This window comes from Plenodomus lingam (genome assembly GCF_022343315.1).
Source record: "Plenodomus lingam strain CAN1 chromosome Unknown contig_3, whole genome shotgun sequence".
In the NCBI taxonomy this organism is placed as follows: Eukaryota; Fungi; Ascomycota; class Dothideomycetes; order Pleosporales; family Leptosphaeriaceae; genus Plenodomus; species Plenodomus lingam.
In genome coordinates, this window is record NW_027093944.1 from 108,397 (window position 1) to 135,724 (window position 27,328).

General features: G+C 51.8%; 11 protein-coding genes across 11 annotated transcripts; 7 read left to right on the plus strand and 4 right to left on the minus strand.

Moving 5' to 3' along the window:
* Positions 1–366: 366 nt before the first annotated feature.
* IAQ61_007449 (uncharacterized protein) lies at positions 367–2,989 on the plus strand (the record flags this gene model as incomplete). The annotated part of the gene is made up of 3 exons (XM_066097590.1): positions 367–396; positions 496–2,886; positions 2,951–2,989. The coding sequence occupies 3 exons, from the start codon at positions 367–369 to the stop codon at positions 2,987–2,989; spliced, it is 2,460 nt and encodes an 819-aa protein (XP_065952087.1).
* Positions 2,990–3,117: 128 nt separating this feature from the next.
* IAQ61_007450 (uncharacterized protein) lies at positions 3,118–3,984 on the plus strand (the record flags this gene model as incomplete). Its single annotated transcript, XM_003842373.2, has 4 exons — positions 3,118–3,175; positions 3,221–3,533; positions 3,580–3,648; positions 3,726–3,984. 4 exons carry the CDS (start codon positions 3,118–3,120, stop codon positions 3,982–3,984), a joined length of 699 nt encoding a protein of 232 aa, XP_003842421.2.
* Positions 3,985–4,440: 456 nt separating this feature from the next.
* Positions 4,441–6,518, minus strand: IAQ61_007451 (uncharacterized protein). The gene is made up of 7 exons (XM_066097591.1): positions 6,342–6,518; positions 6,106–6,284; positions 5,430–6,045; positions 5,134–5,353; positions 5,017–5,081; positions 4,855–4,962; positions 4,441–4,797 (listed from the first exon to the last, which is right to left on the minus strand). Exons 1-7 carry the CDS (start codon positions 6,444–6,446, stop codon positions 4,570–4,572), a joined length of 1,521 nt encoding a protein of 506 aa, XP_065952088.1. The 5' UTR covers positions 6,447–6,518; the 3' UTR covers positions 4,441–4,569.
* Positions 6,519–6,869: 351 nt separating this feature from the next.
* IAQ61_007452 (uncharacterized protein) lies at positions 6,870–8,185 on the plus strand (the record flags this gene model as incomplete). The annotated part of the gene is made up of 2 exons (XM_003842371.1): positions 6,870–7,101; positions 7,173–8,185. The coding sequence occupies 2 exons, from the start codon at positions 6,870–6,872 to the stop codon at positions 8,183–8,185; spliced, it is 1,245 nt and encodes a 414-aa protein (XP_003842419.1).
* A 216-nt stretch (positions 8,186–8,401) lies between these two features.
* Positions 8,402–9,367, plus strand: IAQ61_007453 (uncharacterized protein; the record flags this gene model as incomplete). Its single annotated transcript, XM_066097592.1, has 3 exons — positions 8,402–8,414; positions 8,467–8,731; positions 8,812–9,367. 3 exons carry the CDS (start codon positions 8,402–8,404, stop codon positions 9,365–9,367), a joined length of 834 nt encoding a protein of 277 aa, XP_065952089.1.
* A 256-nt stretch (positions 9,368–9,623) lies between these two features.
* On the minus strand, positions 9,624–11,110 carry IAQ61_007454 (uncharacterized protein; the record flags this gene model as incomplete). Its single annotated transcript, XM_066097593.1, has 4 exons — positions 9,624–10,099; positions 10,208–10,810; positions 10,897–10,965; positions 11,023–11,110. 4 exons carry the CDS (start codon positions 11,108–11,110, stop codon positions 9,624–9,626), a joined length of 1,236 nt encoding a protein of 411 aa, XP_065952090.1.
* Positions 11,111–12,435: 1,325 nt separating this feature from the next.
* IAQ61_007455 (uncharacterized protein) lies at positions 12,436–13,959 on the plus strand (the record flags this gene model as incomplete). Its single annotated transcript, XM_003842368.1, has 4 exons — positions 12,436–12,736; positions 12,835–12,968; positions 13,086–13,271; positions 13,351–13,959. 4 exons carry the CDS (start codon positions 12,436–12,438, stop codon positions 13,957–13,959), a joined length of 1,230 nt encoding a protein of 409 aa, XP_003842416.1.
* Positions 13,960–14,199: 240 nt separating this feature from the next.
* Positions 14,200–16,249, minus strand: IAQ61_007456 (uncharacterized protein; the record flags this gene model as incomplete). Its single annotated transcript, XM_003842367.2, has 3 exons — positions 15,144–16,249; positions 14,972–15,038; positions 14,200–14,879 (listed from the first exon to the last, which is right to left on the minus strand). Exons 1-3 carry the CDS (start codon positions 15,897–15,899, stop codon positions 14,200–14,202), a joined length of 1,503 nt encoding a protein of 500 aa, XP_003842415.2. The 5' UTR covers positions 15,900–16,249.
* Positions 16,250–19,181: 2,932 nt separating this feature from the next.
* On the plus strand, positions 19,182–23,538 carry IAQ61_007457 (uncharacterized protein; the record flags this gene model as incomplete). Its single annotated transcript, XM_066097594.1, has 8 exons — positions 19,182–19,382; positions 19,475–19,590; positions 19,687–20,269; positions 20,344–21,501; positions 21,587–21,694; positions 21,758–22,453; positions 22,520–23,175; positions 23,265–23,538. The coding sequence occupies 8 exons, from the start codon at positions 19,182–19,184 to the stop codon at positions 23,536–23,538; spliced, it is 3,792 nt and encodes a 1,263-aa protein (XP_065952091.1).
* Positions 23,539–23,923: 385 nt separating this feature from the next.
* Positions 23,924–24,960, minus strand: IAQ61_007458 (uncharacterized protein; the record flags this gene model as incomplete). The annotated part of the gene is made up of 3 exons (XM_003842365.1): positions 23,924–24,057; positions 24,157–24,696; positions 24,780–24,960. The coding sequence occupies 3 exons, from the start codon at positions 24,958–24,960 to the stop codon at positions 23,924–23,926; spliced, it is 855 nt and encodes a 284-aa protein (XP_003842413.1).
* A 668-nt stretch (positions 24,961–25,628) lies between these two features.
* On the plus strand, positions 25,629–26,863 carry IAQ61_007459 (uncharacterized protein; the record flags this gene model as incomplete). Its single annotated transcript, XM_003842364.1, has 4 exons — positions 25,629–25,805; positions 25,913–26,068; positions 26,144–26,242; positions 26,306–26,863. 4 exons carry the CDS (start codon positions 25,629–25,631, stop codon positions 26,861–26,863), a joined length of 990 nt encoding a protein of 329 aa, XP_003842412.1.
* Between the last annotated feature and the right edge of the window lie 465 nt (positions 26,864–27,328).

Here is a 27,328-nt window from a genome sequence, read left to right on the forward strand (position 1 = left end):
GCGAAGGAATGCGCAATTTCTGTCTTTAGGTAAGTATATACGAGATTAAAGCTTACCATATATACCAGCTGAGTCTTATGTTGTAGGATTTGACTGCTGTGTCAATGAGGTCTTCGCAACTCTTTGTTATGGGGCAACCCTGGTACTCCGCGACCCGCTAGATCCGGTACAGCATATCAAAAGGGTGCATGCCACGATGTGCACTCCTTCGTTCCTGGCCACTCTAGACGTCAATGACTTTCCTAATTTAGAATTGGTAAGTACATCATGATTGCGGCAACGATGACCTGATCCTGTGTTTGGACGTCATTGATCGTATTAGATTGCGCTAGCTGGCGAACCAGTTCCCCAGAAGTTGGTCGATACATGGGGGCACAATCGGGTTCTACTCAACGTGTATTCACCATCAGAGGTATTTTACTCCTTGATCGTAACATTACAAGTGAGCTAATGTCCGCGTTAACTTAGTGCACTATCTCAACTGTCTATCCCCAGTTATACCCTGGTGTACAAGTGACCCTCGGTTCTCCGGTACCCAGACAGGCAATCTACATCCTGGACAAGGATCTGAACCCTGTTCCAGTCGGTGTTCCAGGCGAGATTTGTATCTCCGGGATCCAAGTTACCAGGGGCTATCTTAACCGACCGGAAGAAACACTAGTAAAGTTCCTGCCCAATCCATTTCAGAAGGGATGGAGACTGTATCGATCGGGAGATCTTGGACGGCTAACAAATTCGCATGAGATCGAATACATAGGTCGCATCGATAACCAGGTGAAGGTACGTGGCTTTAGAATTGAACTCGAGGAAATCGAATCGACAATCGCCGCTCTAAATCCAGAAGTCCGTCAAGCCGCTGTCATCGTTGTGAATGATGTCTTGATCGGGTTTGTCACCCCAAGTTCGCTGGACACTCTGGCCATTCAAGCTATCATTTCCAGGCATCTCCCTAGCTACTGTCGGCCTTCCTATTTTGTCGCACTTGACAATATGCCCATGAGCTCAAACCAGAAGATCGACCGAAAGAAACTTGTCTCGATGAAGGCTGAGCGCAACCACTTTACAAAAGTACCGATCGAAGGTACCACGGAAAGGATTATCCAAGAGATATGGAAGGATCTCATCCCGGAACTCGGTGAAGTGAGTGCCTTGGACAATTTTCTCCAGATAGGCGGCCACTCTCTATTACAAGCAAGACTTACTCGACAATTGGGCATGGCTCTAGGAAACCGGATTCCACTGCGAATAGTGATACAGAATCCTGTTCTCCGAGACTTAGCTTTGGCCATCGATAAGCACATCCTGGATGGTGGTTCTGAGGATATTTCCCGTGGTCAACCGGAGCAAAATACTGTTCTTTCACACCTCGAGGAAGAAATGTACACTGTTCATATGCTCTCATCGGAGCCGTCGGCGTGGAAGATTCCCTACATTGCACGCCTCACTGGTCCATTGAATCTCGCCGCTTTTGAGGCTAGCTGGAACAATATTATACGCTCAAATTCGATACTGCGAGCCAGATATCAAATAAAAGATGGAATCCTCACGAGATCGATATCAACTTCTATATCACCAGTAACCAGACGATACTGTAAGGTTACAGATGACGCGCTTCTTGACATCGTCAATCGAGCCTTTGACTTGGCCAACGATCAGCCGATCCGCCTGGACCTGTGTCTGGATCGGCCGACAATGAGTTATGTTGTTCTTAACATGTCTCATATGATCGGGGACAGATCTACTATGGGAGAAATATTGCGCCTACTTGAAGAGGAATACGCACAAATGATCTTGAATGACAATTTCAACCTCCATGAACCTCTTTCCGAGTCTCTTCCTTATTCCGTATGGACAGCAATGCGACGAAAGCGCGAAGTTGACGCCCGCCTCACTCATGTTTTGCAAAAGAGTCTCAACCCATCACTCATAAATCCACCTCTCTTCGGGACATTCAAACAAGAACTGGCGTGTAGCGCTCACCGCGATAAACGGATTGAAGGTGATCTCTTCTCGTCGCTCAAAAATCTTCGCGGCAGATTCAAAGCAAGTGGTCATCAATTAGCGATAGCTGCTGTCGGCCTGACATTACATCGATTGAGTCACCGAGAGGACTTTATTATTGCGGCTCCCATCGAGGATAGGACAGAAGCAGGAACCGAGAACATGTTTGGCCTCTTTCTTGACAGGCTACTCATTCCCTTGAGATTCAATCTTCATTCACCCCATTCGGCTGACGACCTCATTCACATGGTGAAATCGGCTAGTGAACAAGCTATGGCAAATTACATCCCTTTTGCAGATCTCAAGAACGTACTCGGGATGGTTGGGAAGTCACATTCATTGTGCGAGATAATGGTCACATACCACGCATCAGATCTGCAGGGTCCAAATCTCACAGGAGTTGATGCGTTGGGAATTCCAGTCCAACCAAAAGGCGTCAAATTCCCGCTAATGCTAGAATTTTCTGAGTTCCCCGAAAGTATCGGGATCGACTTGGCTTACGATTCGCACGCCATTGACAACGCCACGATGGATGAATTCGAAGTTCAACTGATGGCTGCGTTCCGATACTTGGCCGATGAAACATGCTCCAGCACATGCACGACCTATCCTCCCCGTTTGTTCCCTCTGATTTGGAGTCAAAAAGATACAAACACTGTTGCTCCTATCAGCGAGGACCAGGAAATGATAGATCTCGTGCGTGAAGCAATGGCCGAATGTGTTGGGCTGAACCGCTGTGACATAAGCTGCTCTCGGTCCTTTTTCGAACTTGGTGGATCATCGGTCGACTGCCTGAGGCTACAGGACAGGCTCATAAAATCCGGTGTATCGGTCTCTCTTAGTTCAATCATCCACTTGCAAACAGCCGAGCTGATTGCAGGCGCTGTAGAGTAGCCCTTGCAGATTGCCAAGTACAGTTCACTACAGAGACCCGATCTTTCTCCTATAGCTATCTTTTCAAATTGAGTCTGACATTGTTACCGACTAGATTGTAAGTGCAAAGAAGAAATCGGTGAATATCGGCGTTGCCAAGAAATCCCCGATAGTTACCGAAACCTTAGAATATATATACTGTAGATGGAGAATGTAAACAATCGTTGTATACACAGATTTACGATGACTGAAAGACCCAAGGATATTCCAGAAGACAAGCTTGTGCTTTATGTGGTCAAGGGTACGTTTTGGATATCCCAGTAGTGTGACATGACTGATTCCTCAGCCACTCCAACGTCTACCGCAAATACGGTAAAACCGTTGATAGTGATGAATGAGCTTTCCATTGATCACGAAATCTACGTGGTACCAAGTCCCACTAGAGATGAATGGTTCCACCAAATCAACCCGCACAAGATGGTGCCCGCAATAGAATCGGCGGAAACACGCGACGGGAAGCGCCTCAACATATGGGAAAGCACCTCTTGCTTGACATATCTGACAGACGCCTATGATCACGAGGGTTTATGGAAGGGATCTGATCTTTGGGAAAGAACTCAAGTCAACAACTGGTTGACGTTGCACACAGCCGCACTCGGGTATGAATATTCTCTGGACTGTAGCAGCGACATGCTAACCTTTCAGGGCCACGGGGAAATACTGGTTATATTTTAGCGCTATCCATCCCGAGAAGATTCCTGCAGTCATCGAGAAGTAAGATTTTTCCGCTCCACCCGGTTTGTACGCGTGTTATATGACGGGCAATGCTGACGTACATGTTCGCCGCAAAGGTTAGCAAATAACATCAAAGTTCAGTACGATATCCTGGAACGTCGACTCTCGGAGAAGGGCCAGAAATACATTGCTCTACCTGACAGACCGACAATTGCAGATGTGGCAAACTTGCCCTTTGTGACCGAGGAGCTCGCGCTGAAGGCAGGGCTAAGATTAGGTGACTGGCCCAATCTTCAAGCATGGAGTGAGAAGATGTTGGCAAGGCCCTCAGTTCAGAAAGCATTATCTCAAGTTCAGACCTTCGGTCATGATTAGGTAGCATAAATGATGAATTGCTTATCACACATGACACTATGTAAAGCGACTGTGTGCATTACCCATAGCAATAACTACCATGTGCAACGCATGAAGACCATAGCATGAGAAAGAGTATTCCACTTTGTAAGGTACCAAAATGAAGCTATCGCGCATTTAGAGAGACCGTGTGAGCCACCTTTACAACCCAGCAACCAATCTTGTAGGAGACTCTCTCACCAGCGTTTCTGTTCATCAAGTCAGTAAAGTAAGTCAACAACATGTATCGAAGACGGCTGAATCTCTATGGTGATCCAGCACCGTGGAATGAACAACTTCACAGTGCAATACGAAATTTCCTTCCGGATCTGGTTCAGTAAATGTGCTGCTTTACATTGCACCACATCAAGAAGCAGCACGAGGTACAATATACCCTACCAGCGATTCCTGACTTTCAAAAGCGGGATGGGACTGTCATTTCAATATTTCATTTCACATCGGGTAGCAAAAGAACAAAAGAAAATATGAATGTAGATATACAACGCCTAATCCTTGACCGTGCTCTTTGAATATACTCGAGTCATCATCATGGCTTCAAAATGCCGCCTAGGAGCCTCCTGACGGAACCCTTTCCATCTCGAGATTGACATCGGACAAGGTTACCCAATTCGTCTTATCGACCTTATACTCCCCATTCTTATACTGATCCGCTAGTAGCTTAAACCGGAACTGCCTCAGCAGAGGCACAAGGATAGCCTTGATCATATTCTCCGCCATGTGTTGGCCGAGACATTTCCTCGGGCCAAAGCCAAAAGTCGAAAGGTTGTACCGTATCTAAATAATGTGTCAATACTGTATCGTTGTTTCAAGGACTGTGAGTGCGGAGTTTACTTCTGCTTTGCTGAGGACTTGAAACCTTTGTGGTCGGTATTGCATTCGGTCTGCGCCCCAGAACGGATTACGCAGGTGTAATGCATTGACGTCAACAACTACGTCTGTCTACACACTCTAGTTAGCCATGCTGCTGATTTTGGGTAGACAGGCAAGGCTCACGTTCTTGGGCACCCTGTAGCCGCTCAGAACCTTGTCTTCCTGGGCACTTTCCGGTATCGTAAAAGCTTTAAGAAATCAGTCAAAACATTCAATACTTGTAAGTCGTTGAGGTCTAACCTAGTAGAGGACGCACGCGCAGACTTTCAAGAAGTGAATAATGTAGAAGCGTGTCCTTCCGATTCATGTATGTCTCGAGGTCATTTGTGTTTGCTTTGATTTCGGAGCGCACCAATTCCTGGACATCGGGGTGGTTGCCCAATAGTACGATAGCCCATGTCAATACATGGGTCGTGACGTCCAAGTTTGCAAAAAGAGATTCGTCGATCGTGTGGAGGACCTTGTATTTTACAGAGGAGTTAGCACAGGTAATAAGATTGTAAGGTTACACCTGCTTGCTTGGTACTGCTACATACCTCGTTCAAGGTTACCTTGCCATCTTCTACTTCGGCCATCAAATCCGTCAATGGTGATGTCCGCCCCTCGCGAAGTTGTTTCTGTGCCAGCTCTAGGGTGAACTGGCGCCATGCTGCGACAAAATGTGCAGTCTCCTTGTACGCCGATGTGGATAGAAACTTTGTTGCCTTGTACCGATGGATTCCGCCTTGGACCAGGCGTCTGAAGATATTCGTGTGAGTTTCTGCCAACTTCCATAATTCTACGCGTTCAGTAATTCCCAGTGGACCGTAGATGATTTCCGCCACATAGAAGAAGGGAAATCTCTGAAAAGCATCGACTGCGTTTAGATTGATTGTTGAAGCAGCCTGTTTTCCTCCAAGATCGTATTGATGTACCTCGTTTACATAGCCTTCTCCAGCCGCCATGATGTGAGGTAGTCGTTGTGCTGAGATCTTGCGTGTGAAAAAGGGGTCGAATGCATGGCGCACTCGGGACCATCGCTCGCCATTGATCAGACCAAGGCAGTCTCCCAGGATTTGTGAGAAGAGCCAGCCGGCGTTACTCGAGGCCGCTTTTTGGTGGGTATGCGAGTCGAAGAAGAATGCTTTGACATCCTCTGGTCGCGTAATGACCCTGGAAATATCACCAATCATCAGCAACGAGTCTATGCATGGAAATAATGATCGCACGTACACTTCAGGTCGAAACACTGTCCAGATACGATACAAGGGACCGTATGCCTGCCATGAGAAGCTTTTCTGACCTCCTTGCAGGAACTTCTCAACGGTTTGGCCATTGGGCCAGCTGAACTCTGGGCCACGTAGCGGTTTCCCTTTCTCATTGGTGATGCGGTACATAAAGTTCAAGTATAGCTTCATTTGTATCAGCAAGCTTTGAACAAAATTTATCATTGCAAGTGGATGTTTTACTTGGAGAATCGAGAGCGCAAGTCCATATCGGTAGCAGAGCAGCATGATAGTTCCAACTACCATACCCCTGAGGAGAGGTTGCGTTTCGTAGACAATAGACTCCATGCCGAGGTAAGGATATGCAGAGTTATGTGGAGAAAATAATGATGAACTGGTGCAAAAATGTGTACGGATACAGCGTTAATAGTTCTCGAGAGATAGCCTTTGACAACATGTGGCATACAAGACCCATTCTTGGACTCGATACACATCACGTTATCTTCGCAACAAATACTGTCCGAATTGGTCATTTACTCCCGAGCTTACTCACGAGACCTCGTGATTCCACCCGACCGTGTTCAGGCTGCGGCTCAGAAGGGGAAGTTGGGATAAACCCCGGCCCATGGCATAAATGGTGTGAGACCTCTGTACGATAAGATAATTTTGGCAACGTTCTAAGATTCAAATAATAGATACAGTTTTCATTGTTGCTCATCCTCTGCTGTTTCGTTACAGTCAGTATCTTATTGGGGCCATTCGCGATTCAACATGGACAACGAACTCGACAATCTGATCTCATTGCTGCAGAAATCAAAAGCCTCCCTCAAAGAAAAGCATGGTGATCGCATTCGTAGTATTTTCGCCGCTCATCACAGCGGATCGATTCTTCCAAAAGAGGACAAAAGCCTCTACGACAAATGTCTAGCAACAGTAGACTTGCTGGATGAAGTGCAGCAGATGCTGACGCCACCTCTACACACGCTCATTGATGGGTTCTTTGGTACGTATACATGTTGAAAAAACTAGTCGAATCATGTAATGGTTCTTCAATATAGCTGACATCTTCCCAAGGCTTCATAAACAGCAAAACACTACTCTGCGCCGTAGAATTCGGCATACCCGATGCCCTCTCACAAGGTCCAAAATCAATCGAGCAACTCGCCTCATCCTCGCCGCAAGGCGAGCTCTCCCCCCACCGTCTCACACAAGTCCTACGCACCCTGACCGGCATCGGAATCTTCAACTACGACAAAACCAGCAAGCTGTACAGCAACAACGCAACCTCTGACCTCATCACCACAGCCCACTGGTCCAAATGGGTCTACTGGACAAAATTCTACCCCACAGAGTTCTACGACATGATGCGCTTTCTGCCCGACCACATCAAGGCAAACGCATCGCGAACGGCCGCACAGTCAAATTACAACACCGACATGGAATTCTACGAGTACCTGAGCAACAGCGGTCTGGCCAAGGAATTCCATCGCGTCTTGGGCGCCGGTGCAACCGCGCAGCTACCCGGCATGATTTCCGATTTCCCCTGGGATACCCTCGGGGACGAAACAGTGCTCGATCTGGGCACGGGGAGTGGGGAGTTCCTCTTCCAGCTGCTTGAAAACTATCCGAGGATGCGGGGCGCGTTCATGGACATTCCGAGCACGATTTCGAGGATACAGGCAGAGTGCGAGCAACCCGGGGGACGGTTTAGTGGTGTCAGAGATCGGGTTGCTGGATTTCATGCGGGGAATTTTCTGGACGAGGTGCCGGCTTCGGTGGTGTATACTATAAAGTGGTGCTTGCATAATTGGTCCGATGAGGATACGATTAAGATTCTGCAGAATATCCGAAGGGCGATTGTGGTCAAGCCCGAGGCTCGGCTGCTCATTATTGAATCAGTGTTGGAGGATGGGCGGACGGGAAGACCAGCCCGGTATGGAGATATAATCATGATGGCGACCTGCAACGGTAAAGAACGGGATATTGAGAATTGGCAGGCTGTATGTGAACAAAGTGGTTGGGAGGTTGTCAAGAGCTGGGCCCTTCGCAACAGCATTCCGAGCTGCTTGGAACTCCGACCTATATAGTGACCGATGTGCGTTCGTCAGTAGCTATGTAGTGAAATTGTAAAGAAACACAGAGTTCTATCAAAGCGTAGTATTTGAATACTTTCCGAGACTATGATTCCTGTGAAGCAATGATGTACAGAGCGCCTTATCCCACTCTTGCCCTTGATCCTCACCCGTGACAAGTCCATCATCATCTGCACGTCTGACTCTCCCTCCTCGCTCGCCACATCAATCATGTCCACCTTCTGTAAGTACCGTCCGGACTCAACGCAACAACAGCGCCAAGATAACAACCGCAGGTTTCATTTTCCACATACCCGCCTCCCTAACGGGAGAAGTGCAGACCCTACTCGCCGCCCAGGCCACAAAACCCAACATGACCGAATTCCAAACCCGAGCAGCCCTAGTTCCCTACGAAGTAGAAGACATGGCACTCGGCCCCACCAGCACCAACGGGCAAACCCCCACCGACTCAATCTTCGTAGTCTACGTAGGAGCCAAGCAAGCCGACATGACACTGGCAGACTTCTTCAACGCAGTACGGCCCTACCGCACATCCTGGTCGTAAGTCCATGCTCCGAATTCCCAAGTGAGAGTTGTAGCAGGTTTATTGACGTGGCGGTGTGGTTGGTTCCTGATGGTAGAGATTGGTGGAATCCGCGGTATCAGCATATTGCGCAGAGTAGCTCGGCGACTTGGATGTTGACGAACGATGCCAAGAACATTCTGTACACAGCGTGCACGTTGTCGGGTCAGGACGGTCAGAGCGCAGCGGTACAGCCCCGGGTGGACCTGGTGGTCTCATGCGATTCGCAGATGGCGGAGGAATTTCGGACGTTGTATGTTGAGCTTGGTACGGCGACTGGATTACAGCGTGCGTGGCGTAAGTGGTCAAAGGAGGTTGGGTTGACCTGTAGAGTGGTTATGCTTGCAAAGAGAAGCGGAGGAGGAAGTGAGCAGGAGAATGAGTTTGTACTAGTCGTTCGATCCAAATACTTGCAGCGAGGTCATGATGACAGGATCGAATACGGCGCACCTGCATTCCCCAAGATGGAAGGTGAGCATCAAGAATTGAAAGACTGGGTGAACCGGCATACGGCCTTGGTGGAGGAAACCTATTCACGCAGCGGTGGGTTTCAAGCTAAGCAGCTTGACACTCTATTTGAGATGTATACTATGCAGACATGTCATGAGCATTGAAATATACAAGGCTAGTCATAGACAATCACACGCCATAGTCTTGCGAGTATCTGTTCTTCCAGGCGGAATACTGACACATGTGCTCATGTCGATCGACGGCGGTTAGGTTTTGCAGAGTAGTACTCACACATACACCTATCTATTCAAACCCACCCCCATTTCCTCCCCTCTCACACACAGAATCATCCCGCCATTGCAATATTTCCACCCACACTCAACCTCCCCACGCAAATAGCTCAATACAACCCTCACCAACCTACCCCCTCGCCCGAACCCTCACCATCACACTCGGATCAGGAATAATAACATTGCCCGCCTGAACATTCCGCGGCCTCCCCCGCTCCTCCCCATCCTTCTTCTCAAACTCAACATCATACCGTAACAACAACCCGACCACAATCGCCTTGATCGAGTGCACAGCAAAGTACCGACCAGGACAGGACATCCTGCCATACCCGAAAGTCAGGTTGGTGGGGGAAATGGCAGTTGCGAGATTAGAATTTGCAGCTGAATTTCCGTTTGCGGTGGAGACGTCGGTGGAGATACCGCTATCAGGTGTGACGTAGCGAAAAGCGTGGAACTCGTCGATTGGAGGCGGGTTCGACGACGTGGAAAGCGGAGGGCCGTTTGATTTGAGAATCGCACCGCCGCAGATACTAAGGTATGAACCCTTTTCAACACAAAGGCCCGTGGAGAAGGTGAGATCTTTTTGGGCCTGGCCTTCGAGGATGACTGTTGATTTTATATATTAGCGCTGGATACTTTGGCCCAGAGCTCAAGGTCCCGTAGGATGCGAGGGTTTGGCTTGGACTTGGAGATAATGGTACCAGGTAGACTTACTCCAATTCGTAGGATTCAACCTCTGCGACTCCCGAATACAACTATCCAACCTCCTCAACCTCTCAAACTCAACATCCCCCAACCCCAAGTCCCCCTTCCCGCCCGAAACCTCTGCAATCTCCTCGAGCAACGCACGCTTGACGTCAGGGCGAGCGAGGATATCGTACAGCACGTTTAGCGAGGCCATCATGACTGTGAAGATACTAATCACGTTTAGAAACATGATGCGGGCTACCTGCCGCTCCTCCGTTTCCTCAGGTACACCTCGCAGCTTCTGCGCTAGCCATTGCACAGCCGTGTACTGGCTCGATGCATTCTTTTCCTTTGGCGCGGAGTCGGGCCCAGCAAGCAGCGGTGCGATATGAGCGTGAGCCAACTTGCGGAGTTCAGCAAGACGCCTGCAATAGTACGGTGCGATGAGTGGTCTAAGAAAAGGCACAAGGGCGCGAATTTTCGCAGCCGAGGATTCCATCTCGGTCGCGTATTCGATGCAGAGATTGATGTAGTCGTTGTTGCGGCATAGCGAGGGGCCGACGAGAAGTCTGGAGGTGGATCTTGCGACTACGGCGATGATGATGGCGGCTAGGCTGGTAGACGACCATTCTGGAGAGGGAGTGTTAGCTGGGGCGGTTGTGGTTTGGGTAAAGGGGAAACGGGGGTGGTGTGGTGTGGTATGTGTATGTATGTACCCTTTGACTGGCCGCACACTGTTTCCAGCGCATTTTCAATCTCCTGTGTCGTTCCTGGTGTTATATCGCCTGCGTTTCAATATCAGTCAGTATTCCCCAAAACCTCGTGCAAAAAAAAACACATACCAATATGTCGCCTCAAAAGCGCCTGCACAACAGTAGCATGATGATCCGTCTCATTCGCCACCAACGTAACCGTATAACGAAAAAACATATGCTACACCAACCCATCAGCCCCCATCCCGTATCACCCAAAAAAGGAAAAAACAACGGGCCCCCCCTCTCCAAAACAAAAACCTCCAAAAATCCCCAAAGCTCACCTACATCTCTCGGCGCCGCCATAAAATCCACCTTGCCCCTCTCCAACCGCCCATACTCCTGCAACAACTCGGGCGGCAACACAACACTATACCCATACGTCGCCGGCACGCGAAATGCGCCCTTTTGCGCACCACGCATATACTTCTCGTACCCCTGCTCCCCCCATTCGACCTTGAAAGGCTGGAAGCGGCGTGTTAGTTTTTCGAGCAGGGTGCGCGGGGGTCCGACGGTGGGGAGGGGTGTGTATTTGCGGGAGCGGGTGCGGTGGGTGTGGAGGAGGGTGAGGAGGAGGAGGAGGATGGGGAGGGTATAGAGGGTGAGGGAAAGCATTGCGGAGGTAGGAGGATGTGGATGGGATGGGAGGTGGAAGGAGGGGGATGTGAAGAAATCACCATGGAATTGAAAGCTATGCTCTTGCAGAACAAGAGTTTAACGTATACTATCCACTAACTTCTAACGCGATTAAGCCATGTCGTTTCTCCTGCAGCTGTGTATGTAGAACCCGTGCGGTTTTACTGCCCGAGGTGCAATGGTACCCAAGGTAGGAAAGTGGTTAGCGTCGAGATTTCGTTCCGAGCAACTTCCGCCCTAGCAGCATTCACTCCATCCAACAACGTCTGCGTATATCGCTCAAGGTACTCTCCATTCGATTTGAACCTGAGCTACTAGCGCCGTTCAAGAGTAAACAATGCTACAGTATCCCAAACACCACCCATCCAATCCCCATCCCATCCACCAAGGCAGTAATATCCAAGATCAATCCAGAACCAGGGGTACCATGCAACCGCATATCCATATATCCAAACCCAACGTCTCCGCCATCTCAGCACATAACAGATCAAAAAAAAAACTATTAATAAAAACAAATGCAGCATCACATCCCCACCATCTGACCCCATCCCAAAAAAAAATGAATAAAAATACAACATAGCGATACATACATTCCGAGCCCTCAAACCTCCACCACCGTTAAAAAAAAAGCAACAAGAATACTACCCGAATCCCGCACCACATGTACAAATACATATATCCCACATCCAACATCTCAGCTCCAGAATTCAACGGCTTCATCTATTCCTCTTTTGCCTTGTTGAACGTAGCAAGATAGCCAAGCTGTATTATACCTCTCAATCGCTCAATCGCTCAGCCCCCAACCCCCAATCCCTCAAAACAAGTCCCCCATCCCCCCCTTCTTCCAAAAAAAATTATCAAAACAAAATGAGTCCCTCCAAAACCACCCCCCCTTCTCCCACCGCCCTCGTCTACGGCGCAACCGGCGTCACAGGCTGGGGTCTGTGCAAAAACCTACTCGAGCAACAAGCCGACTCCGCCTCCACACCAACCTTCAGCCGCGTAATCGGCGTCTGCAAGCAACCCGCCCAAGACCTGGGCCTGTTCCTCGAGGACAAGAGGTTCGAGCTCGTCGACGGGGTGGATCTGCTGCAAGGCGAGGATAGCGTGGTGGAGGTGCTCAAGGAGGTCAAGGGGATTGAAAATGTGACGCATGTTTTTTATGTTGGTGGGTGTTTTTCTTTTCTTGCCACGGCTGTTCTGGTGGTCGATGCAGGTGCGGCATGCTGGGGACCAAAGCGCAAGACTAACAGTAATACATGACAGCGAATCGCAACTCACCGAGTGATGGACCAGACGAGCGGATCAGCTTCAATGTCAAGATGATCCAGTCTGCAGTCAAAGCTGCAGAGCAACTAAGCAGCAACATGCAAGTATTGATCATGCAAACGAGTATCAATGTAGGTTAGCCTTTGTGGTTTGGGGGGGAAGGGATGATTTTTCCCTCACACCCTCAACATCAAGGGCGTGCATCCCATCTGCACCATCCCCGTACTGTTTGCTTACTCTGAAGTCAGGTTTACGGCATCTTCGCCTCCCTCATGGGCGGCACGCTCACATGCCCGAGTCCGCTTGTGGAAAGCGCCGATCGAACGCCGTCTCCTTACCGGGAAATGGACGTTCACTACGCCCAGTGCGACGAATTGAAGCGGCTCAGCAAAGGAAAATCCTGGTCATGGTTTGAAGTCCGACCCGATGCTGTGGTGCGTACACTCTCTTTTTCCCTCGCCGAGATATTTCTCCGCCCTCGGAAATGAAAACCGCGACACTGACGGCCAACAGATAGGATACGTGCCCCGCCGGCATGAAAACAACTTTACGGTATCTCTGGGTCTATTCCTGGCCACATATGCGCATGTGCATGGCGCCGGCGCTCCAGTGCGTTTTCCCGGCACGCCGGAGTCGTGGAAGTGCAAGTTCTCGATGGTGTCACAGGATCAGCTGGCTCGGTTCGAGATTCATCTGGCTACGCACGCCGAGGGCTTGCAGAGTGGCGAGGCATTCAATGTGTCGAATGGGGATGTCTTGACATGGTCCAAGTTGTGGCCTGAGGCTGCTGCTCGTTTCGGCCTCCGAGGCGTCGGGCCAGAAGGTGCCGGGGAAGAGGAGGGTAAGGGGGAGGCAGAGGGCGGTGCCAAGGGAGCTACAGGATGGAGCTGGCCATTGGGCGATGAGACGACCATGAAGAAGTGGGAGGAGGAGAATCAGGTTCAGAAGGGATGGGGAGGTAACCTGTCCGAGGTTTGCTTTGTCAACACCATGAGGCCGACGGTCGATCGGATCTTATCGCTGGACAAGGCAAAGAAAATTGGGTTTGAGGCACGCGACGATACGATTGCGGCTTTTGACAAGGCCTGGGCGCTCTTCAAAAAGGCACGCATCCTTCCGTAGTTGTCCTGGCCGTTTAGATACTGGTTGTAAATTGTTGTGAATGCAGTGCTATTCCTGCTACAACTACATTAAAAAATATGGCAGCACTTGGTGAATGACTTTGGACAGGTACGCCCCTCATCCGCAACCTGCGGGTCCGAATGCAATCTGCTCTGCAATCTATGTTGTAATCATAAAAATAAAACATGTATCCCCCGGACGTCGGGGATAACAAGCAAGTCAGTCGTCGGGGAATCTCTCTCAGCAGCCCACCTGTTTTTCCATGTGATCGAGGCACATGCGTATGTACGTAAGATCCCAGCGCTGTGTAGACTCGCTGCAATTGCCCACCTCTTGTATCGTGATACTGTTCACACGCTCTCGGAGTCTCCGGACAGCAATCTTGACCTTCTCGAGTGCTCGTGAGACCAGCATATTCTTGATAATGGCTTCTTCTTCTCCAGAGATTTCGTACTCGCCCAATGTCAGTTTCATGTTGGCGTTGTCATTCTGGGTGCGTGTAGCAGAAAGACCGCGAAGCCAACAAAGCAGGATTCGCACTGTCATGATGGCGAGGAGAAGGAATTTGTAGTCTGTTGCGCAGGAGGGACACAAGATCAGGGCATTGCACGAGTCGAGAATGGTGGACGCAGTGGCTAGGACGGTGTCCCCGCGCATGTCGGCGTGAGACCGGTCGACGAGATGAATGCGACACAGGGCAGAGGCCTGCAACTTGAGACAGGAACAAGACGGTCTTTTGGGGACCGGCTGGTACATGCCCGAGGATTGACTGTGCCTGCTAGACAGGAAGTTGCTGCCTTCTTGGCTCGAGCCGGGACCGCTGGTGGAGAAGGAGCCAGCCCTCGCCATGGCGTGCGGTGGATCGCCTAGCGACCTGGTGGCATCCATGCCCGAAGCGTATTCCAGACCCATTGTGTCTTCTGTCATGGTTTGAAGTCAGTCGGACACCCATGTGCATGGCACGGCTAGGGCCTCACTCGAGGCTGAGGTGGGAGTGGCGAGTGGAACCTACCTGCGAAGTGATTGAAGCGTGGAAAGTGGAAGGATGATCTCGAAGAGGACGGGGGTAGACAGGCGCTCTAAATACGATGCAAATCAGAAACTTGGCCATGGTGTTGCGCAATGGTCAGGAGGATAGCGTGCTTTTTGCAGGGTCGTGATTTGGGCAGGAATGGCGTGCTTACCCTCCAACTGGAGCACAGGAAGGGATCCTGCAAGTCCTGCAAATCATCCTCGATGGCTGGAAATGTCGTGCTCAAGAGTGATTTTGTGGGCGAAGTCATCCACGACAGGTCGTCTGCAGCGGAAGTGGAGGCATGTGGGAAACCGGCCAGGCCATCGGGTACCATATCAGCCGTCGGGTGTTGCAGGTCGTGTTGGGTGTTGTTGAGCAGGCTGGAGTGTGCCAACAGATCCAGAAAGTCCTCTCTCGGGGGGCTGATTTGCTCGAGTGGGTTTAGATTCGGAGGGTTCTCTACCAATGGCGGCTTTTCTGCCTCGTCTCTTTCCTCTTGATCGAGCAGCTCCTCTTCTGCACCCCCCTCCGCCGAGTCTGTATCCGAATGAGGGGGAGGAAGGGGGGAGGAATCTCGGCGCGTGGAGCCACTCAAGGCGCGGCAGTTGATGGCTTGGCTCGCGTCTACCGCTGTCAAGGACGTCGTCTCTTCTCCCTGTGTCTCCTCTGGTCTGGACATGGCCTTGGCCTGCCGCAGCCGCTCCAGTGTCTTTTTGTTCCTGCTTCCTTTTGGCTTCCCAATGCGGGCGGCATGGCTGTATACACACTCGACCTGCTTGTTTCGGCAGCGTGCGCAAGGCTGGCCACCCAGGCATTTGAGCTTGACTTCGTGACAGGCATTGCAGGCCGACCGGAACTTGGGGGCAGACTTTGTGTTTGTCGACTCCGCCTCGGCGAAGCCACAGGGCGGCGGTGCTGGCGACATTGGCCTTGTTAGCGGCTTGGCTGTTGTGTCCGGAAGCTGTCGTCCGTGTCCGTGGCGGTACCTAGGGTAGGCTATGTATGTCGTGAATCCAATGGTGGCGGGCGCTAAGGCTGAACGTGGGGGAGGGGAAGAGAAGGGGCGGAGGCGTTGGATGCAGGCCGAAACCGGCAGTGGAGAAATAGCGAGGTTCGCAGGCTCGCAGCACTTGCAACTTGAAGATGAGGGTGGTGATGGACCAGTCTCTCTGCTTATCAGGGAGGACGTGGAGGTAGGTAGGGGGTAGATATAGGGTGCCGAGGTTCAGGCGTACCGTACAGTGCAGTGCGTACTAGGTAGGTATACCGTCCACTCCACCAAGCCGTGTAAGCAGAGAGGAAGACTTGCGACAAAGCAGCTCAGCGATCCAAGGCGGGAGGACGGGAGGGGCCGTGCAGTATCCACAGCGGGGAGGAGCGGCGTGGTGTACTCGTATGGTAGGTAGCCTCTGCTTACGATGACCTAGCTACGATACCGGAACCGTAGGCGGGAGAGAGAGTGGCTAGGAAGGCAGAGTATTTCCTAGGCAGGTAGGTCGGTAAGGTAAGGCCAGGACAGTGTAAGTAGATGACTGAGTACGGGGTTCATTATTCATGGTTGGTCCATCCCATCTATAACCTACCTTGATATGGGCCAAATTGCCCTCCCCCGCCCTCGCCCTCGACCGTTCATGGATCCATTGCCAGTGGGCTTTGGCTTGTTCGGGCGCGCAAAGACGTCGAACAGGCAGGGCAAGGTCTACTACGGACACACACAGCGCACACAGCACACACAGCACACACATGGGACACTGACGATGACACTGATGGTGACGGGTGACGTTGACGGACAGGGAGCTTGTGAGACCCGTGAATAAGATACGAGGGCGATGGATACAATACTGCCCAAAGTACTGAAAACCAGGCTGTGAGAGGCTCGGAACGGCCCAGACGGCGCAGGGCTCAAGGCTTACCGGTACGTATGCGGCCGCTTGCCCGAGTTTGGATTTGGTTGAACCGTACGCACATCCACGCCTCTGGTCTGGTTCGGTGTGAGCGTTTGGGAATCTCGCGCTAGTCACCAAACCGGAATGGTCGAGAGGGAGTTGGCGGGGCGGGATGGCGTGGTGGCGGTGTGCACAGACGCGGTGTCCTGTCAGCAACGGACCAGTTCGGGCTAGAGCGGATGTGGCAACGGTACGGATCGCACTTGCTGTATACACCCATGCAAGACATGCTTGCCGTTTCCAGCTTAGTCTACAACAGTGACTACCAAATGCCAGACAGCCCGTTGTACTGGAGAGAGAGAGAGAGAGAGAGAGCAGGCCGGGCTTCCCTTTAGGCTGGATGCATGTGCCCTCCATTGGTGAATGGTCTGGGGGAGGGGACGGCGAACAGTCCTGGCCTCTTTCCCTGTCCCAGCCTTGCCATGTCGTGGACGGTCGACCGTTGAGCCGAATCGTATCGTAGTACCTACACACTCCCTGTGGAGCAGGGCGGCAAAACGCTCTCTTCTGCAGTAAGCATCCGTTTGGGCGATTGATAAGAGCAAGTCAGGCTGTTGCTTCGGCCGGTCGCCAGCGAACGTCGGGCGCCAGCAGGGTGCTCAGTGGTGGGAACAGCATCACTCGAGCTCGTCTAGGTACTCTACTCGACATGCCAACACCTCCTCTACCGGACGAGGATAGGCAGGTCAGCAAGCGGACTGGACTTGGCTCTACTTTATACACACTAGCTACTGTAGATGAATCATCTCTTACCTACATGGGGTAGCACACAGCCATCGACATGGAGCAGTAGTACTCTACGATACCTACTACTGGATGCACCCCCAAGGGCAGCTGGCCTCTTCCACGGCTCGCGCTGCCGCCATGTGGGCCCAGACAAAGCACACCAACGCCACCCACCGGCACCACCGACATGACCTGCATCTCGTGTGAGGAGAGGAGGAGTTTGCAGATCCTGATTGCCAAGGGTGAGAGCAGGTACCTACCTATAGAGGTACTCTACTGTAGGAGTAGTACTACGGGGTGGGGAAGGGGAAGGGGAAAGCCTACTAGTGCCCATCGGTAGGTACTCTATGTACCTACCTAGAGTACCGTGCTCTAGAGTACCCCCAAGCTAGCTACTCGGTACGCTGGCTACCAATCCCCACTGGTAGAGTACTGTACCGGTACGAGCCCCACGGCTTGTTGGAATCCCACAGGTACTCACTCTACTCTACATGGCGTATCGTACTCTAGATGCAGAAAACGAGACGGTAGCCGAGGCGGGTTACCGTAGTCACAGCAGCGCAGCGTAGTCACTCGCAGAGTAGCTGGTGCAGTAGGTGCAGTAGGTGCAGTAGGTGCAGTAGGTGCAGTAGTTGCAGTCATTGCAGTCATTGCAGTCATCGCAGTCATCGCAGTCATCGCAGTCATTGCAGTCATTGCAGTCATCGCAGTCATCGCAGTCATCGCAGTCATCTCAGTACGACAACGTCGCAGGAGGGGAAGATGCGTGTCATCGGCCATCCCTGGCTCCGCGGCCCGCCTGTCAAGACGAATAGACGCAGTCATGCAACTCGCACCCTGACTGTCGGGAGCCCGAGCTTCTCCTCCCGTCATGGCCACCTTACTAACCCCAGCTAGCCACATGCGGCCTTACTCTAACATCCCATCCAGCAACCACAGTCGTCTCGTCAAACTGGCTAGCCGGCTGAGACGAAGCTTGGGAATGTCCCCGGTAGGCAAGTCGACAAACCCTCCTTGGCCCCGCCCTTCTTCACTCTATACAACTCTCCGAAATGTCTCCGCCGTCCTCTCTCTCTCTCTCTCTCTCTCTCCACCCACCCAACAACAACAACAACAACAATAACAACAACAATCCAAGCAAACCACCTGCCTGCCATCCACTGCCTCCCCCCCCCCTCCTCTCTGGAGACTTTTTTTTTTTTGCTCTTTTCCCCCTTCAGCCTGCCAACGACGACCGTGCTGTCGTTCTTGGTCCTTGGCCGTTGTCATGCTGCTCAAACGCTCAGACTCTGTAATCAGCTACTTTCCTCTTTAAGCGCTTGCCCTCCTCTGCCTGTCCTCTCTCGACACACCACATCACACACTAAGAGCTTCCACCCCCCTCCACCCCCAGCTGCTGCATTCACCACCCTCTTTCTTCCACTCCTTTCCACTAGACACTAGAGCTGCATCACAACCACAGCCGCATCTGACCTCTCTTCCCTCGCCCTCCTCCCCTCCTCCCCTCCTCCCCTCCTCTCTACCGGTACGCCGCCATGGCTGAGCCCGAGAGCGAGAAGCCCAGTTCAGCCCAGGGCGGCGGACTGCCCTCCTCTGACCACCCCCTCAACCCCATTCTGCAGCGCCAGATTGAGCTGCCCGAAATCAAAATCAACTACTTCTCCCTCTTTCGATATGCGACCGTCAAGGAGTATGCCCTGCTGCTCATTTCGGCCTTCTTTGCCGCTGTTTCTGGGGTATGAAGGAAGAAGAGAGGCCTTGCCTGCCTCCCCTCTCAACCCCCGCACCCAGGCCCTGCTCCGCGGCTCAGTGCTGACCATGACTGCAGGCCATGTTCCCCCTGCTGATTCTTTTCATTGGTAACCTCGTGCAAGTCCTCAAGGATTTCAATCTTGGCACAATACCGCAAGAACAGCTCAGTGAGCAGATTCGCGATATTGCTCTGTACGTCCTACCACACCCCACTCCTCCTCACCGCCGGTCGGACAGGTCCCATGTCCCCTCTGTCACTGCCAAAAAGAGAGGCTAATCAGGCGCTAGCTACATTGTCTACCTTTTCCTCGGTCAGCTGGTCTCCGTCTTCATCTTCACCAACGGCTGCCTTCTCGTCGGCGAGGCCATCACCAATGCCATTCGCGAAAAGTATGTCCGCTCCCTCTTCCGGCAGAACATTGCCTTCTTCGACACCTACGGATCCGGTAAAATCACCTCCCAGCTCACCTCGAGCACGGCAACCATTCAAGATGCCATATCACACAAGATTGGCTTGTTTGTCAGCGCCTGCTCCTGCTTTGTCGCCTCCTACGCCATTGGTTTCGTCAAGCACTGGAAGCTCACGTTCATCCTGACCTCCACCGTCGTCGCCATCACGGGCGTCATGATCATCATGTCCGGCTTCATGGCCAAGTTTGGAGCCAATTCTTCCGGTGCGCTTGCAGAAGCTTCGGCAAAGCTCGAGGAAACCTTTAGCGGTATCCGCGTCGTCAAGGCCCTTGGCTTAGAGAAACGCTTATCCGACGAACTGGATCCACAGCTCCTCAACATCGAGTTCTGGGGTAAGCGAGTGAGACATGTCATGGGATGGATGTTGGCCATCATGTACGGTCTCATCTTTCTCAACTATGTAAGTCGTCCAGTCTACTGGCTCATCATGCGCATCATGATTCAAAAACAAGAGGCTGACAACAAGGAAAAAAGGGATTGGCCATATGGCAGGGCTATAGGTTCATGCAAGGCGGGACAGAAGACGTCGGTGCCATCATCACCGTACTCATGTGTCTCAACATTGGAGCGTTCTTGTTCGGCAACGTGGGGCCCCATCTTCAGGCCATGAGCCTCGGAGCCGCTGCCGCCCAAGACATATTCGCCGTCATTGAGCGTGAGTCGGTTACGGATGGCGGCGCGCCGCCCGGATCATTCGAGGTCGAAGGAAACATTGAATTCCGCAACGTCAGCCATGTCTATCCCAGCCGGCCAGACACACACGTCCTCCAGGATTTCAGCATGATCTTCCCCGCTGGCAAAGTCACGGCCATTGTCGGCGCCTCTGGTAGCGGCAAGAGTACCATTGTCAGCATCTTGGAGAGGTTCTACGAACCTGTCAGTGGGCAGGTCTTCCTGGACGGCCACGACATCACCCACCTCAACGTGCAATGGCTCAGACAGCAGTTTGGCTTGGTCGGTCAGGAGCCCGTGCTCTTCAACGGATCCATCTTCAAAAACGTTGCGTACGGTCTCAAAGGTACACAATATGGGCAAGAATCGAGGGAGGTCACCATGAAGCTCGTGACCGAAGCTTGCCGTATTGCCAATGCGCATGACTTCATCACTGCCCTTCCTCACGGATATGATCAAGAGGTTGGCATTCGCGGCGCTTCTCTCAGCGGCGGCCAGAGGCAGCGAATTGCCATTGCACGAGCCATTGTGTCGGGTCCAAAGATTCTCCTGCTCGACGAGGCTACCTCAGCACTCGATGTCCAGTCCGAAGAGGCGGTCCAATTGGGACTCAACATGGCCTCTTCTGGTCGCACTACCATTGTCGTCGCCCATTCGCTGTCCACCATCAAGCTCGCTGACAACATCATCGTCATGGAAAAAGGTCGGGTCGCTCAGCAAGGAACCCATGCCGAATTGGAGGCTCAGGAAGGATTGTACCAAACATTCGTGCGCAGACAACAATTGAAGCAAGCCACCTTGGAACCACCCCATGCTCGCATCACGCCCGCTGTCGATACTCCTGCTTCCCCGCAACATCGTCTCTCGGAGAAGACTGGCAGTATCTATGGACAAGGCGAATCGGAAGCAGCCGACAAGAGTCCCTCTACAAAGTACTCGTTTGTGCAGCTCGTCAAATTTGTAAGCAGCATCTGCCCTTTTTGCTACCCACGTTGGCCGTTTGAGTCGATTGGATTTTCATCTTGGAAAGCTAACATGATTCTAGGTTGCTAGGTTCAACAAGGAAGATTGGCGATTGATGGTGACAGGAATAGCGAGCGCCGTCATTTCCGGTGCCGTATGGCCGGCCCACAGTGTATTCTTTGCCAAAGCTGTACGTCATACCCACACTTGCATGATCGCTCTTCCCATTTTTGCTAATGTCTCTGTGTGCTAGATTGTCGCGCTTTCTTCTCCGTCACCTGCATCTCTGGCTCGAGGTCCAAACTTCTGGGCTGCCATGTACGTCATGCTAGCTTTTGTGCAGATCGCCAGTCAGGGAGTTCAGGGCAGTGCATTCGCAATCTGTGCCGAACGACTGATACTGCGTGCTCGTCGCGTAGCTTTCAAATACCTTCTCCGCCAGGACGTGGAGTTCTTTGACGATCCTCTGCACTCTTCCGGCATCATGACCAGCTTCGTCAGCTCTGATGTCAATGCCCTCGCGGGATTGAGCGGCGTCTTCCTGGGAACCCTGTTCAGTGCAACGGCAACGGTTTTGGGAGGCTTGATTCTCTCGCTGGCCGTTGGCTGGAAATTGACCCTGGTCACCATGGGCACGATTCCCATCATCATCGTTGCCGGCTACCTACGACTCAAATTGGTCGGAACTTTGGAAAAGATTTCGCGCAAGGTACATGAAGAATCTGCAGGCCGCGTGTGCGAGGAAATCAACGCTGTCAGGACCGTTGCGGCTTCTTGCCTCGAGGACGAGATGTGTGAAGACTATGTTCGCAGCTTGAAGTCGAAGGAAAAAACCTATCTACGGGCAACCCTGTGGAGCTCTGGCTGGTATGCTTTGTCGGAAGCAGTGCCGCTTGGTTGTATGTCGCTGGGCTTCTGGTATGGTGCTACACTAGTCATGAGAACAGAGGTGAGTTTTTTCGTTCAAACGAGTGACATTGTCACCTGCTTCGCATCTTGCTGACTTCATGTCCAGTACACGACCGAGCAATTCTTCATAGTGGTCACTGCCGTCATCTTTGGTGCCTCATCCGCTGGTCTCGTCTTTGCCTTTGCTCCTGATTTTGGCAAGGCTGGCGTATCAGCAGAGAGACTGCAAGAGCTCGTGGATCGACAGCCCGAGGTGGATACTTGGTCTGAAGAGGGCGATCATATCGAGACGACAAACGGAAAGGTGGACGTTTCCAATGTTGTCTTCTACTACAATCAACGATCGAAAACTCCTGTACTCAACTCCATCTCACTTGGCGCCGCTCCTGGACAATCCATCGGCCTTTGTGGTGGGAGCGGGTCGGGTAAAAGTACTGTCGCTTCGCTCCTCGAGCGCTTTTACAATCCCTCTTCTGGGACGGTCAGTCTGGACGAAAAGGATGTGCGCACGATCAACATCAACAGCTATCGCGCTCAGTTCGCCTTGGTCAACCAGGAACCCCTGCTCTTCTCCTGCTCTATTCGTGAGAACCTGCTTTATGGTTCGCTTGGCAAGGACCTTACAGACTCGGAGATTGAAGAAGCCTGCAAGATGGCTCAAGTCTACGACTTTGTCTGCTCATTGCCAGAAGGGCTAGACACTTCCTTTGGATCCAACGCGGTGATGCTTAGTGGTGGTCAGAGGCAACGTCTCTCGATTGCGTAAGTTTATCCTTTCTAAACGACATTGCAGCCAAAAAAAAAGCAATGTTCTGCAAGGCTCCCATGCTAATCTTGGTTTGAAACCATAGGCGCGCCATTCTTCGCAAACCCCGTGTCTTGATTCTCGATGAGGCTACCTCGGCCCTTGACTCGACCTCGGAACGGGCCGTCATTGAAGCATTGACGAAAACAGCCGAGGGTAGAACGACAATCATGGTTGCGCACAGACTCAGCACGATCCAAGGATGCGACAAGATCTTTTACCTCCGCGCTGGTGCGGTGGCTGAAGAAGGAACACATGAGGAGTTGATGGCGAAACGAGGCAGTTACTATGACAGTGTCAACCTGCAGTCTCTGGGATAAGTCGAGCTGGAGTCTCTGGCATACCGGTAGATCATTGGCAGGGATTACTACTCTAGTTGCATTACACATGGAGAATTTCACAGGGAAGCACTTCTTGTACTTTACTAATACTTTTTCGGACTTGATGTACAATTGGGACCTTTTCTTTTTGTATAGTAAGGAGTCTACTACTCTGGCTGCATTCAAGTGAGAAATTTCACACGCAAAGAAACTTATCATGGTTTACTATTCGTCGGACAAATGTAAAATCACCCTTTTCTTTCATTCTAGTACCCTAATGTCATCTCACGTGGAAAACTTTTCACGAACAAAAAAAGTTGTAGAAGCACTGTGTGTACTGTACTACTATTCGTCTGACTACACTACTCTCTGTTGTTTCCTTTCTTCAGTCAAGAGCTGGCCTCCTGCCCCAGACAACGGCAAAGCGCAAAAGACTGCCAATGGTCTCAATCTCCTTGTCCAAGTCTACAAAGATTTCTTCAAGCTCGGAGGCCTTGAAGGGTGAGTCGGCGGGTAATTCTGCGATTTTGAAGAATTAGCATGGATGGAGGAGACAAGTCGGCCAACAAGCAAACCAACAAGAGACAAGAAAAGCAAGAAGACAGGACAAAGACTCACTCGAACTAGCCTGTCTCCAAACGCCCATGACATCCCTCAAATTCTTCTCCGCCATGGCCCCCAACCTCCCATCCCCATTCGCCCTCCCCACCGGAATCTCAACCTCCATCTCCCCAACCTCCTCCAACCCAACCTCGCCCAACCACCCCCCCACCATCAACCCGGCCCGAATATTCCACCCAAATCCAGGCAACATCCGCTCTATAAAACTATGAAACCGATGCAGCGCCGGGAACCGGGTGCGTTGGGACTCGGCCAGCAGTTTGCCCTCGATCAACTGGACCCAGCCGCCCGGTTTCGCGAGCCCGGCGAGGTTGCGCACGGCGTCGAGGCCGCCCGTGGGTGTGGTGCCGGCGAGGACGAGGCGTTGGTGGACGAGGTCGAAGGTGTTTTGCCACGAGGCGGGCCAGGGGTCGGTTATGGATTGGATGTGGAAAGAGGTGTTTTGGGGTGGGGGGTTGGGGAAGGCGGCGGGGGAGATGTCGGTGCCGGTTAGGAGTGGGGTTGTTAGCGGTTTGGCGGCTTCGGTGAGCCAGTGGCCTGGTGGTTGCGAGTTGGGTTAGTGGCCGAGTTTGGGGGTTGAATTGGGGGCCGGGAAGTTTGTGGGGAAAGGGGGGACGAACCGTCAAAGGTACCGCTGTCTAGGATTTTTAGATTGGGTTTGGTGAGGTCTAGGGGTGCGAGGATGAGTTTGCCGGTGTATGCTTTGATGAGGTCGTGTTGTTCGCGGAGACGGCGTTTTTCCGTGTCGTCGTAGTCGAGCAGGTAGTTGCTCTCTGGGAGGTCTTTGGTTTCTACAGTCATGATTTACGTTTGGGAGTTGTTGGTGTTGGTTTGGAAGAAGAGGGGCAAGGTAAGATGGGGTTCTGCTGCCAGGCTTTGAGTCAGAAGATAGATGGGTTTTAAACATGGGGGGTTGGAGTTGTGGGGGTTCGTTGGGGGAGGTGTTGGGCCGAGAGGGCAGAGGCGCATGTTTAGGTTCGGTCGGTGGCCGAATTGCAAATGTTTGCAGGCTGGCTGGGTGGTCTGGCATATCAGTACGCTGTTTCGACTTTTTTCCGTATTTGAGCACGGGACCGAGGGTTACTGGCAAGTGTCATTGGATGTTTGCACCACGTGCAAGAAAATATAGGCCGGTTGAGCAGTATGAATCACGTGCTGGATGGTTGTTAGGATGGTTTCACTGAGTCCAAGCTCTTCACGGGATGAGCCACTGAATTATTTTAAAATCAACACGTGGAGTTGTCGTCTCATTCAGAATGTAAATCGCCCGTGATATTCTACACCATGCTGTCCCTCTCTAGAAACAGCACACTGGACATAGTCGCCGGAAGCCCGAGCCGTGAATAGTGGATAGTTGCCAAACAACAAGACAGCCTCTGACTGATATAAATCCATACACGCTTTAGCGCAGCACGTTGCCCCCCTCCCTTTTCCCAAAATATATCCCCCTTTGCCAAAAATTCAACGTCATGTCCCCGTCCGCCCATCCCGACGCTCCCATCATCATCTTCGGAACGGCCAACTTTGGCAGTCCGGAAGATTCAAAGGGGAAACTTTTTGGGCCTGTGACGGTGGAGCAAGGTAGGGAGTATCTCGATGTGCTCCAGGAATTCAATGTCGATGTGCTTGACACGGCTCGAATCTATGTATGTTTCTTGCTTCCGTCACATCATATCCCAGAGCGCGAAGGAATTGGCAAAATAAATGTGCGACATCATCGCATAGAATGCTGACATGATGGACGGTGTAACAGAGTGGTGGTGAGAGTGAGAAGTTACTCGGCGCCCTGGATGCATCTCGTGAGTTCAAGATGTGCACAAAGGCAAGCGGTACATTGGATGGATGCGGTACAAGGGATGCCGTTCTTTCTGCCTTCAAGGCCTCATCCGAAGCCCTGGGCGTAAAAGAGGTGCGTAGAAGAATGCAGCCGCTCACACTCCCACAGTGTCTCACTTGATGCAATATCCATGCCAACATCATACAGGTGGATACCTACTACCTCCACACCCCAGACCGCACCACCAGCCTCGAAGAAACAATGGACACCATAAACGAGCTCCACAAAGCCGGCAGCTTCAAAACCGTACGTCCACCCCCACCCCCCCGAACATCCACGCCCATCTAACCACCCACTCCCGCCCCCCAGTTCGGCATCAGCAACCTCCGCGCCGACGAAGTCCAACACCTGCACACCTACGCCCGCTCAAAAAACTACATCCTCCCCACAATCTACCAAGGCACATACAATCTCCTCTCCCGCCAATGCGAAACCAAACTCCTCCCCCTCCTCCGCACCCTCGGCATCCGCTTCTACGCCTACTCCCCGCTCTGCTGCGGCCTGCTCATCAACGCAGAAGCAAAGTTGCAGGCCTCGACCGGCCGCTGGGATACCTCGCATTTTGGGGGCAAGTTTATGAATGCGTTGTATAATAAGCCGTCGTATATTGCCGCCAGCAACGCCTTTCAGGATATGTGTGGCAAGTATGGGGTTAGGCCGGCGGGCGCGGCGTATCGCTGGGTGAGGTATCATTCGGAGTTGGAGGGGGGGTTGGGGGATGGGATGGTGGTTGGGGCGAGTTCGGCGAGGCAGTTGGAGGAGTCGTTGGGGGAGATTGAAAAGGGGCCGTTGGAGGAGGGGTTGGTGGGGGAGTTGGAGGGGTTGTGGGATTTGGTCAAGGAGGATGCGCCGGCTTATAGTTTGTGATTGTGTTTGTTGGGCTTCTTTTTGCTCGGGGGCTGCAAATGGAGGGATTGGTGGTGGGCAATGTGTACATGTTTTTAAGCTGTGTTTAGGAATGGATGGGGATGCTGTTTTGAGGCATTATAGAGAAACCGGATGTTGATGTACTTTCATGACACCCGGATGCTTTGTTCAATCAACACACAAGTCACATTTCCACCATCCCTCTACCACGTTCTCCCATGTTGATTACACCAAATTCTCAAAACGTCAAAATCTTGTAAAAGCATCCAAAAGTTCATAAATAACTCTAAATTTCCATGGCAAATGAGCAAGCAACCTAACCATCATGCATGCAGCTATCAAAATAAATGAAGGTCGAGGTAATGTAGATTCTAAAAAAAAAAAAGACCAAAATACAACCATACACCAAAACCTACAACGTAAAATGCACAAGGCAGACATTGAACAGAGACAGTCGCATGCATA